Below are 12,262 nucleotides of genomic sequence, written 5' to 3'. Positions count from 1 at the left end.
GTCTAAAATCAAATATTTTATATCTATTTGGTAGCATCTTTTGCTTATGAAAAGTTATTATTTGATTTTTATTTACGATGTATGAACATTTCATCTGTATTGCTAATCTACTTTTTTATCTAGTCCATCTTATTATATGCTTGCGGGTAATGTGAGGTTCCTCGTGTTTTATCAATCGATCATTGTCGATGATAATATTGTTAAGAGCAGTGACCTTCGGTGGTCACCAACCCAATCGCAAGCAATGGTTGCATATCCAATACAAGCATTATGAGGTGTGACAACCCTACGATGGTTATGCAACGTCGCTACGTGCGATAAGTGAAGCAACACCATTGCCGATAGCTAATTACAGATTATCCAATGTATTTAGACCTCCTTAGCATCATGCTCCCTAGGCTTAAAAAAATTTATATTAAAATTTCTATAGTTATGAGAGTAAAATATCTACATCTATTTACCATAACATCGTTGATTTTACTAATAGAAACACGAAAACAATGAGCAAAAAATTAATTTTAATATTTCAATTAATGGTGACAGATGATTGTGAACAACAACACTGCTGTGGGTCACAGGTGCTTGTTGTGGATAAGGAGAGCAGTAGTCAGAGATGAGGGTCGCTCTCAACGCAGTTGCCGCATTTGTATCGACGTCAATACATATGCAGAGCGATGTCGTTCTGCATCTGCATTGATACTGATATAGATATCGAGCGATGGCGTCTGCATCTGTCATTGCCAATGTAGATGCTAAGTGACAATTTTGTCGCTCGATAACTACGTCGACATTGATGCAATGAGAGGCCCTTTCGCCACTCTGCCTCTACATCGTTGTCGAGAGGCCTTTTACATTGCATTAGTGGCTCTTTCACCATTTGCCAACTGTATTGGCGTCCACGCAAATGTAGAATGACCCTTCTCTTTGGCCACTACTCTCCTCATCCACACAGTAGCCACCCATAACCCCTAACGATGCTGTCCTCCGCAACCACCGACACCGTCTATCACTGCTAATTGGAACATTAAAATTAATTTTTTATCTATTATTTTTATATTTTTATTGATAAAATCAATGATATTAGGATAAATAGATCTAAATATTTTACTTTCATAATTATAAAGATTATAATATAAATTTTTTAAGTTGAAGGAGCATATATCTCATTTATTGCAGGCTGACAAAATAGAAGTGTCAATTTCAGTTAAGGTCACACATGCTTGAAATCTCCCGACACAAAAGGGATGATATTTCAAAAAACAAACAGTAGAACAGTTCATGTGGAGGTATAAAATGAAATTTACTGATCCCCACATATGGCAGTGTAAGTAACTGGTTGAATTGAAACAATCCCAGAATTTAATACAGCCAGAGTATACATAGAGAAAGATCAAAGATTGCTGATATGTTATGTGATTTCTCATCCACTTTTCAAGCAAAAGAAAAGGGTGTCACAGTGTACGAGGCTTCCTTCATTTTGAGGTCTGAGGTACTACTGGTGCTAGATACTTCAGGGCTGTAGAATAGAGAGGCTGTTTCCTGAATCCAATCCATGAAGGTCATGTTTTATTAAGTCAGCCTTATTATTCTTAAACCTTAATTGGTAGAATAAGTCAAGCCTTGTTACTCTTTACACCAAGACAAGAATGATGAATAAGCAGCTACAGCCATTCTTTAACCTGAGATTGCAATATGAATTACTATTTATAATGTTAGTATGAATTATTATTCATAATGCTTAATCCATATAGGAACTGAGAATACAAGAGTTCCCAGTGCAAAAGATGGAAAGAAGGTAATAATGATGTAGAAGAAGGCTCTCCAGCCATGTCCAGTCTTCCACATACCATATATCTCAGCTGCAAAAGTAGAAACTGTGCTCAAGCAGCCAGGAAAGCCTAATTGAAATCCACTGACAATGATTGCACATTTCTCTGTGTTTACCTGAACAAAACAACAAATTAATTAGTGCAAAACATCACACACACAATAAAGACAAGAAAAAAACACATTTGCTTGCTCAAAGGAAACCTAAAAGATTGTGAGTAGATGCATGTATGAATGCAGATGCAGATCTGTGATTTTGTGCGAGTGTTCCTTGCCATTGTGTGGGGATCTATCAGACACTAAATTATGACAATATAAAAAAAACTTGCAGGAAGCAACTCCCCTCTAGCAGGTGCAATTTGTTTCTAAATTGTCAGTTCAAAGTAATATTAGTGAAGAACAGCAAAATATAAGTTCAAGATTGACCCTGAATTTTGCACCGGATGCTTACCGCTTTGCTTATAATAGCAGCTGCAGCCGAAATGGTTGCTGCAAGTACATTGGCCAACAGAGTTCCAATTGGTAGCCATTTGAGCATTCGCTTGCTTCCTATACCTCGTCCATTAAGCTTAGCCAAGCGCCATCGGAGCCACACACCTGGGGGACCCACCAAGAAAGCTAGCCAAGGAACAGCAGAATTACTGACTCTGTTCAACTTAACCCTAAAGAATTCTCCACTCAGAGTCCATAACAAGCACCATATCAGTAGAACAGCGGCCATCACAACCACATGTTTATTGTGGTTATTCACCCTCCATTTTTCCAGATTGGTATTTCTCTTGTCACACCAAGCAATAATGCCTCTGCGGAGTCCTCCAGCACATCCAACCCCAACAATGATACTATAGTTGACAAGGAAAATCCCTATAGATGGGTAGAAAGATAAGAACAAAAACTGTGCAAGCAAGTGACAACCAATAAATCCTCCGCAAATTATAAGCTAACCTGTCTTCAAACTATGTTATCTTACCAAGTATCAGGCCAGCAACAGTATGCACCCAATGGCCCTTGGAAGACGATTCAAGCATCTTCTGGTTCCATCCACTGAGTGTGGTGAGACTGCCCAAGTACCCTGTACTTAATCCTACCAGCAAATGTTCAGATACGTGAAGGATGTCAGCCTTGAAGACAAATCCAATCCACCCCATCAGGAAGGAACCTATCTGTTAGAAAGCACATTCTGAATTGCATCAGTGAACGGAGAAACAAACTTTACTTTATCAAACATGAAGAAAGAAAAGAGAAAAAACCATATTGGAGGGAAGATCAAGGTACAACGGGCTATCCCCTGTGAGACGCAAGAGGTCAGGACCAAAGAGCTTCTGCAGTAAGTATCTTGTATATACCTATATGATGAAGGGACATTCACTTAATTCTTGTTGCACTGACAGAAATTTAAACAAAGAAGAAAGCAAGTACTTATTTTGATAGATACAGTTTGTTAACATTGTCAATCATTCTTCAAAACTGATAACAGAAGTGATTCCTGTGGCAACAGGATGAAAGTTTTCCCCTAAACAATCATGGTAGCACACTTGGATGCATATTCTAACTAATTAACTCCCAGTGAGCTGCTTCAGTAGCCTAATTTGTTAAAAGAACAGGAGGCCTAATTTATTCATTTTGGCTATATTATATATGATCAATGCTGACTAGCTTTACACTAATCATTTCTCTTCTCCCAGTAATTATGTGGTTCTTAAATGGAGTAATAGGTACTATAGTAACTCTAAACAGTCCAGGACAAGAGAACATAGAAGAGATAAGAGAATGCTAAAAGCTTACTCCTGTGTCATAATAATATTTTTCATCATCTAGTGGATAGTAGCAAAGTCCAATTTTGTTTCACTCCATTCAATGCTATTACAAGATTAACAAATTATTAAAAAAAATGGAATATGTGAAATCGTTATTTAGAAAAGTGAAATCTGTCAAACCAATCTATTGTAGAGAAGAACAAAATATGTGACACGGACGCCTTTCAAATCACATCAGACAGCACCTATTCTAATGTTGCCAGAAAAGTATCACATGCTCATAAATATGTTTAACTTTTATCCACAGGAGAAAGAAGTCAGACAAATATTCTTTTCCATTGTTTAACAATCAAATATAACTTCAAGAAACAAGAAATTTGAAAAGTTAAATGCCCAAAATTTTCTTTAGAAGGTCTAAAGTTTTTCCTTTTTGACAGATATAGCAATAGAGAAAAAATCAAATGCAGAATCACACACTTCTATCATCACAACGGATTGCTTTTGGCTCTGTATATATGTTTTTAATCATCTCTCTCAACTCAAAACATTCTTGTATTTTTTTTCTGAATCCAAAAAAAATCTAACAAGTCAACTTAGTTTCCTAAGCTCTTCATTTTGAGGTTCCTGGGTAATTGTTTTGAGTTTGAATCTTGTTATCCCAAATGAGTCCTTGATGTCCAAGCAAACGTAAGGAATTCCTTTCCCATAATAAAAAAAGTGAATCTACTTCCGTATAAATTGACTACAGACCGAGGAGATTAACTTAATAATGAAGTCCCCTAGATTAATCCAACCAAAGAAAACTGGTCTAGGAAGGAAGTTGCACAGAAAAACACAAGTTCATGCTGAGATTTCGAGATACTACAGCTCATCAAGCATAAACTACTTTATCCTAACAATTTCTCACCAATAAATATGACAGCCAATTCCTTTGCACAACCTTTCTAGAATGATTGATGCAGTATCTTTCTTTTTCATTTGGATTTGAACAGCATATGCAAATCTTTTCTATTTTAGTTCCCATTAACTTTGTTAGAAAGAAATTCTTTTGCACTGTTTTCTATATTCAAACTACAAAATATCAGTCTAATTTAACAAAAAAAAAGCGAGGATTTATCATATGCTAAATCTTTACAGTCCTCAACTGGCTTAATCATTGCTACAAAAAGAGAAATTTTTTTGAAATGAATAATGTATTTGTAGCCAAGAAATCTCACTAAACAAATAATGGAATAATAAAAAAAAGGAGATACAATAATCACAGAATAAGTGCAGACAAGGATTATAGTAGATAATGGAACTATAACAAAATCTTAGCCTCAGTTACTAAACTCTGCTATACACTCTTTGTAGACATTGGAAAAGAAGTTCAAAGTTTTACCCCAAGAATTCCAAAGACAGCCAAGTGACTCAAGTAAGAAATATAGTCCAGCCAAAATGGAAGCTTGTATTGCTTATCCTGCAAGAAAACATACAATATCAAGAAAGTAATTTTCTTCCTTCTAAATTAAAATTTAATCATATGTGAAGCTCACCTTTGGTGATGCAATACCTGTCATATGACTCTTTCCCTTTCCAGACAAGATGGAATCAGTTGGAAGAGGTGACACAATTTCCTCAGTTAATGGAGTCACAACTGATGGCAAGTTTGCTTCATATGACCAGGAATTAAATGATAGTATTAGAGAATCATCAGCAAATTTCACAACTCCGTCCTCATGTTCTTTATCATCCAGTCGACTCCCTCTGCATCCTACTTGTGCAAGTGAACTATCTATCCTATCTGTTAGTTCCTGTGGAAGTGCCAGATTATCAATAGTTCCATGATCACTAGAAAAACTAATCGAACACCTCTGCCAAGATTCCCTACTACTCATTCTGCTTAGTGAACCTTGTCTGAGACCATTTCCAGCCATCTCAACACCGACTGCTTGATCGTCACCAGCTGCTGCTGGTCTAGTGGTGTCAGTTGGAATTCCTTCAACTATGAGGTTGGGCCTGATAGATCCAAGATGCCAGTAACTTGTGCCAGCGATCCTGCCCAACGATGCTGTCCTCGAGAAAATCCTTTGACTAGATGAATCTAAGCTCAGGCGGATACCAAGTGATCTTGCGATCGGGCTGTTACTCTCATTAACAGCTTTCCTTTGTGAAGACCCAGGCATCCTGTTATGCTCCTGTTCCAAGCCTGCAAAAAAACTTCTTTTGCTGCAAAAGAAAAAGATATATGTTGAGGCATCCGGTTGGAGATCATAGTGGGAAGGTAAAAAGCACACCAAAAGTGTGGAGGGAAACTTTGTTAGTTGTCATAGCCATACAAGAAGTGTGGAAGGAAATGGAATTTGTTACTGTTGCAGACTGTGGAACTCATGTGATGCCATCAGACAATGACATGGGAAACCGAAGCATAAAATACTAATATAAAACTAAACCATGAAATGGTTGCAGACACATGAAGACAAAGTTTACATGGCGGTAAAATTAAAATGGGTCAATTGAAGACTGATCTACAGCTCTGTGATCGGAAGCACACAGAGGATACAAACAAAATCATCTTGTTGACAGGATAAAATTCCTAAAACAAACAAAACTGTGATTCTTTTCTGATCAGAAAAGATCAGTCAGAGATATACGAAGGCGAAGCGAGTAAAAGGCATCAATCAAACTACGCATACATTGAGGTCAAATATGAAGCAATCAAGGTGCAAAAAGCATATTGAGGTTAACTATCGCTTGCACATCGATTCCGTGGAATCTTGGCGTCAGTGGATTAAAATAATAGCCCGAAGGAATCGTGGCAATAGAATTGAAAGCAACAGAACACGCATAGGGCAGTGTAGGAGACTTGCAACAATTTGAGGGCCCATCGACTGCTTCAAATATTTGAAATAGGACGAAGAAATAAATGGAAAAACATATAAAAGATACTTAAATTAGATGAGTCGGTGATTCGCAACGTCATTCGTGCATACAAGCACAAATTTGTGGGCTAATTTTACTACCAATAGATCATATGAACTAGAAAGTTTCTGATCGATCTTCTTTAAGGGGAACAATACCAAATAAACAAGAGTCGTAATTTCTTTCCTTTTCATTTGTTTTAAAGGGAAGATTACCACGAGCTACCTCAGATCCAAAAAGGCGAAAGCACGAATTCATTTCAAATCAGAAAAAGATGGTTTATTTACGAGAGATATAGGAAAGAAAACAACAGAAAGAACACGCACCCGGAGGAGCCGGAAGAGGCTGCAGTAATCGATCGGATCACCGGGACAACACACGAACAAGCGGGAGGGAGAAGAAAGGCCGCGGCGGGAATACACCGCAAGCGACCACCGGCGTGGGAGAGTCGGCGACGCCGGTCTCCGGCCTCACTGCCCGGCGGACGTATCAAATCAACGTCGAGAGAGGAACCGCAGCGACGAGGGTTTTTTTGTAGGCACGCGTACGTGTGGAGGAGGCAGCCGTGGATGGGTGAGATGCCATGTTAGTAAACGGGTCGGGTCATTTCAACTACACCTGCCCGATCCGTTTAAATTTAACAAAGAATCCATTGATCGAACCCAATTAAATCCTATTAAAATATGGTTAGAAAAATTGTTATGAGTCGAGCACTAATTCATTCAACGAACTTAATCTATGTAATTTAAATGTGGATGATATTTGAAAGAAGCTAGGCATTGCGGGAGGATAACGAGGTTTTTGGCATTCCATTGTATATAAAATTAATTTATCTTTATAATTGGATAAGATATATTATAGAACTAATTAGATTCTGATAATAAATATTGACTAATAAAAAAAAAATTATATTATAATAGAATTTCTTATCAACATATCTCATAAAAGACATAGTAAAGAGATCCTCTGTTTGTTCTCGAGAAGAAGAGTCTAGTTCTCTTCGTAGATTGACAGTGATTTTGTACGCAAATATGATGCTTTTGTATGTCACGTTGAGATATTTTTAGATGACATCAAAAGATACGTATTGTAAAATCTATTGGATATTATTTGATTTCAATCTTAGTATAAAAGCTTTTCTATATGCTTAGAATATGGCGAGGAATGGAATATCTTTAAATTGAATGAGTTGTTTGGTCCTAAATTGGTTAATCATATTATTAAAATTGCGACTCTTCTAAAATTGCCTACAGATTTAATCACCGGAGGAGAAGCCCAAGTAGAATTCTCCGGCAATGTTAGAGTCCATGAAGTGATTAATGATACAACCCATACCAATAGTTTGATCTTGAAAGCCACCATTACAAATATTTTGCAGGTAATATGGAGAGCTCAAAATGATGCTAAATTTAAATTCAATGGGATGAGGCCGAATCCTCGCAAGATTTTGTCGAGAGCAGTTAGTGTTATTATGGAAGGTCATTAAATGATACGGCCCATAATAAAATTTTGATCTTAGAAAGTCACCATTGCAAATATTTTTGTGGGTAATATGGAAAGCTCGAAATGATGCCGAATCCTTATAGATTTTAATCACACCACATGTTCTAATGGATTTGAGAGAAGTGTGTAAGTGACACGGAGCAAACCAGAGAAGGGTTGACACAAGCTCAATACTGATGGCTTCGGCCATCATGAGCAGGACGGTGATATATGCTTTTTATTCTAAGAATTGATGAGGGGTTTACTGTTTTTGCAAGATGCAGAAGTTCCATGGATAGATCTATCTTATATAATGAAGATGTCGCGATTAGAGAAGGGCTTTTGGCAGCAAGAAATAAGCCAGTGAGAGGGGAGCTTCCCATCAAATCTGATTGATTTGCCTTGTTGGGCCGAATGATGTATTTTAAGCAATTCATCTCCATCTTCATCATCATCAATCAGAATGCAAGATCAGCAAAGAGAGAAGAAATGAAGTTGTAACATAGCTTGTGATTTCTGACTCTCTTCATATTAGCTATCTGCTTTTGTCAGACGAAAGATCGTGGTCTCTTTGATCTGGTTTGACTGGGTTGATGAATGAATGGTAGCCCACCTGAAGGAAGCTACTGATTCCTTATCCTTCATCGTCAAGAACAGTAGTCTACTGTTTGACAAAGATGAGCTTACAGTAGCCATGCTAATTGCAGGAATAAGTGCAACAAAGGTGTCTTAACATGAGTATACGTCCGATGGCCACCATTTCCTAGTTGTCTCCTCCGACGACCACCAACCAGGTCTCGGTTGCTACATTCCAGTATTCTTTCCTTCACAGTGTCTGCATTAATGTAGCCATGTACACATCACACAAGTATCGTTGTGGACGGAGGAGCAAGGAAAAATAGTATATACTTACAAGATACTAATTGCACACAACTCTCTATTTATCTCTTTCTCCGTCCTATAACTATTAGATCATGAGGTGGTTAATGAAACCACCTTATAACTACTAGATCATGATTGAAATGATTATTGAAATCATCATGTAATCACTAGATCATGATAACAATCTAGATAGATAACTATGAATCGGATCTCAACACTCACCCTTGATTCATAGTTGCATACACCAATTTGCGACATAAAATAAATATTCTTTCGAACTAGAAGTGATTTGGTGAGGATATCTGCAACTTGCTCATCCGTTCCATAATACTTCATTGTGATGGCTCCACTTGCGTGAAGTACTCTTTCGATCCTCTAAAGCTCCTGCACAATCACTATCAGTGAAACCAAATAATTTGTATTTAAATTTTGTTTTGAACATTCATTTTAACCCAATCACTTTCTTTTCTTTCGGTAGATTCATTAGCTCCCAAGTTTCATTCATTCTCAATTGATTTGATTTTCTCCTTCATTGCTTTTCTCCATTCATCTTTTTTAACTGCTTCATCAAAAGTTGTTGGATCTGAAATAAACAAAGCAAATGTTAAGTTATAAATTTCTGTCAGTGATGTGAAATTTCTTGGAGAGGTTTCATCCGAGGAATCCGAATTTGAACTGCTATTGGGTGAGGTTGACGATGAATTTGTTGGAGCAGGATCTGTCACTTGATTCTGCAAAATGTCTAGTTCTGTTGGAATCTGCATTTGTGTTTCACCTTTATTGATCTCCCAATTCCAACTTGCCCTTTCATCAAACATAACATTTCTGTTAATAATAACTTTGTCACTAACAGGATTATATAATCGATATACTTTCGATTGTAAAGAATAACTAACTAAAATGCATTTCTCTGATTTTTCATCAAGCTTGTGATGATTTTATGAATTCACCAAAGCATAAGCAATACAACCAAAAATTCTTAGATGTCTAACACTTGGTTTCATACCATACTAAGTCTCAAAAGGAGTTCGATTCATAACAGCCTTTATTGATGAAATATTCAACAAATAAACTGCTGTTGCAACTGCTTCTGCCCAAAACTGATTTGGAAGATATTTTTCTTTAAGGAAACTTCTTGCCATTTCAACAACAGTCCGATTCTTACGCTCAGCTACACCATTTTGCTCCGGTGTATATGGTGCTATCAATTCTATGTGAATACCATTTTCTTCACAAAAAGAACTAAACTCATTAGATAAAAATTCATTACCTCTATCTGTCCGAAGTGTTTTTATATATCTACCACTTTGTCTTTCTACAAGTGCCTTAAACTTTCAAAAATTATCAAATGTTTTAGATTTCAATTTCAAAAAATATACCCAACTCATGCGACTATAATCATCCGTAAACAATAAAAAATATTAACTTTCACCAAATGATTTTATATTCATAGGCCCACATAAGTCAGCATGAACTAATTCAAGACAATTAGATGCTCTCCATGCTTTTCCAATAGGAAATGGTTTTCTACTTTGTTTGCCATAAATACATCCTTCACGTACATCAAGTGTATTAATCTTAGGCAATCCAAAAATCATTCCTTTTTTACTTAACAACCTTAAACCTTTAATGTTAAGATGTCCATATCTTAAATGTCATAAACCAGACTCATTCTTTTGAGTTGTGATAAGCACATGTCTTTCAATATTTAACACATCAAGTGGAAACATCTTGTTTTGTGTCATGCAAACATTTACTATAATCAAACCGGATTTCTTATCTCTAATAGTGCATGAACCATCATCAAATATTACTGAATATCCATCATTTACTAATTGTCCAACACTCAACAAGTTATGTGATAAAGTAGGAACAAAGAAAACATTATCAAGGTATTTTACCTTTCCTTGATTTGTCTTCACCTTAATTGTTCCTTTCCTTTCAACTTGGATTTGCTTGTTATCTCCAAGTCTAACATTCAACTTGTGAGTCTCATCAATATCTCTAAATATTGATTTTATGCCTGACATATGATTAAAACATCCACTATCTAAAAATCAAATATCATTTGAGATGTTATGAATTTGTGAATGAGTCATAAATAACTTACTATTTTCTTCATTTTTCTCCACATAGCTTGCTTGTTTTTCTCTTTTCCAGCAATCTGCCTTCATGTGACCAAACTTTTTACAATAGTGACATTGAATTCCACTTTTGTAATTTTTTTGATCATAATTTGATTGCCCTTGTTCATCAAAGTGTCCTCTTCCTCTTCCATTTCCTCTACCACGAAATCCTCCTCTACCATGTCCTCTTCCTGCTGATTTTTTGTCTTCTTTTGAAGTAGAAGACTCTCCCTTAACTTGAAATGCTTTTTCTTCACTTTTTTCAAGTGACCTGTTCAACCTTACTTCATGTGCTTGCAAGGAACAACATGATCAAATTTCGGAGTTAAACTTCTCAAAACTTTTACAATAATTATATGATCAGGAAGATGCTCACCATAAGATTTCATTTGACTAACAATTTCAGTCACTCGAGAAAGAAAATCTTGCACCGATTCATTGCTTTTCATGAACAAAATTTCAAACTCACGACGGAGGGTTTGAAGTTTTACCGTAATCACCCTTGATGAGCCTTGAAATTCATTTTGAAGTATTAACCAAGCTTGCTTTGAGGTTGTCTGCTGCAATTCTTGAGAAGATCGTCTCGTGTACAACTTGTTGAATGAAGAACAATGCCTTTGAGTCCTTCTTTCTATTCTCCCTCAGCCTAATTTCGTCATCTGCATCTGCATATCCATTCTCTATTAAGTCCTAAAGATCTTAAGACTTGAATAGAGTCTTCATCTTGATACTCCAAAATTCATAACTTTTGCCCGAGAAGATGGGGATAAGGGGTTGAGATATGGAATTACCATTGAAAGTCATAATGCCTATTGTAGTATTAAAAGCAGGAGGAACACTTACAAGATACTAAGTGCACACAGACTTTTTATCTATCTCTTTCTCCACCCTATAACTACTAGATCATGAGGTGATTAATGAAACAACCTTATAACTACTAGATCATGATTGAAGTGGTTATTGAAATCATCATGTAACCACTAGATCATGATAACAATCTAGATAGATAACTATGAATCAGATCTCAACAAGTATTATCTTATCCGAGGAAGATAAGACACTCCAGGCCTCGACTTGGAAGCAAGATCACCACTGCTCCCGATGGCAGATACAAGTAATGCAAGTAGGGCGTGCAACAGAAGCAGCAAGAGTAAGAGACAAGGTCAAAGGAACGCCAAGAACTCGCTCTCCTGGGGGTTCCTGGAGACGCTGGCTTTCGTGTAAAGATCAGAATGACGTACAAGGGAAAGAAGAAACCCAACGAGACTCCATACTCTTTCTGTAGAA

The 12,262-nt window shown here is 36.6% G+C and overlaps 1 protein-coding gene across 1 annotated transcript; it reads right to left on the bottom strand.

Moving 5' to 3' along the window:
- Window positions 1-1,647: 1,647 nt before the first annotated feature.
- LOC135642639 (uncharacterized) lies at window positions 1,648-7,043 on the bottom strand. The gene is made up of 7 exons (XM_065158936.1): window positions 6,812-7,043; window positions 5,120-5,792; window positions 4,966-5,043; window positions 3,078-3,173; window positions 2,798-2,990; window positions 2,279-2,691; window positions 1,648-1,944 (listed from the first exon to the last, which is right to left on the bottom strand). The coding sequence occupies exons 2-7, from the start codon at window positions 5,747-5,749 to the stop codon at window positions 1,726-1,728; spliced, it is 1,629 nt and encodes a 542-aa protein (XP_065015008.1). The 5' UTR covers window positions 5,750-5,792; window positions 6,812-7,043; the 3' UTR covers window positions 1,648-1,725.
- Window positions 7,044-12,262: the final 5,219 nt, after the last annotated feature.

Source organism: Musa acuminata, chromosome BXJ3-7 (assembly GCF_036884655.1).
Source record: "Musa acuminata AAA Group cultivar baxijiao chromosome BXJ3-7, Cavendish_Baxijiao_AAA, whole genome shotgun sequence".
NCBI lineage: Eukaryota > Viridiplantae > Streptophyta > Magnoliopsida > Zingiberales > Musaceae > Musa > Musa acuminata.
Note: the sequence above shows the minus strand (reverse complement) of the source record. Positions and strands in the feature narration are given on the sequence as shown.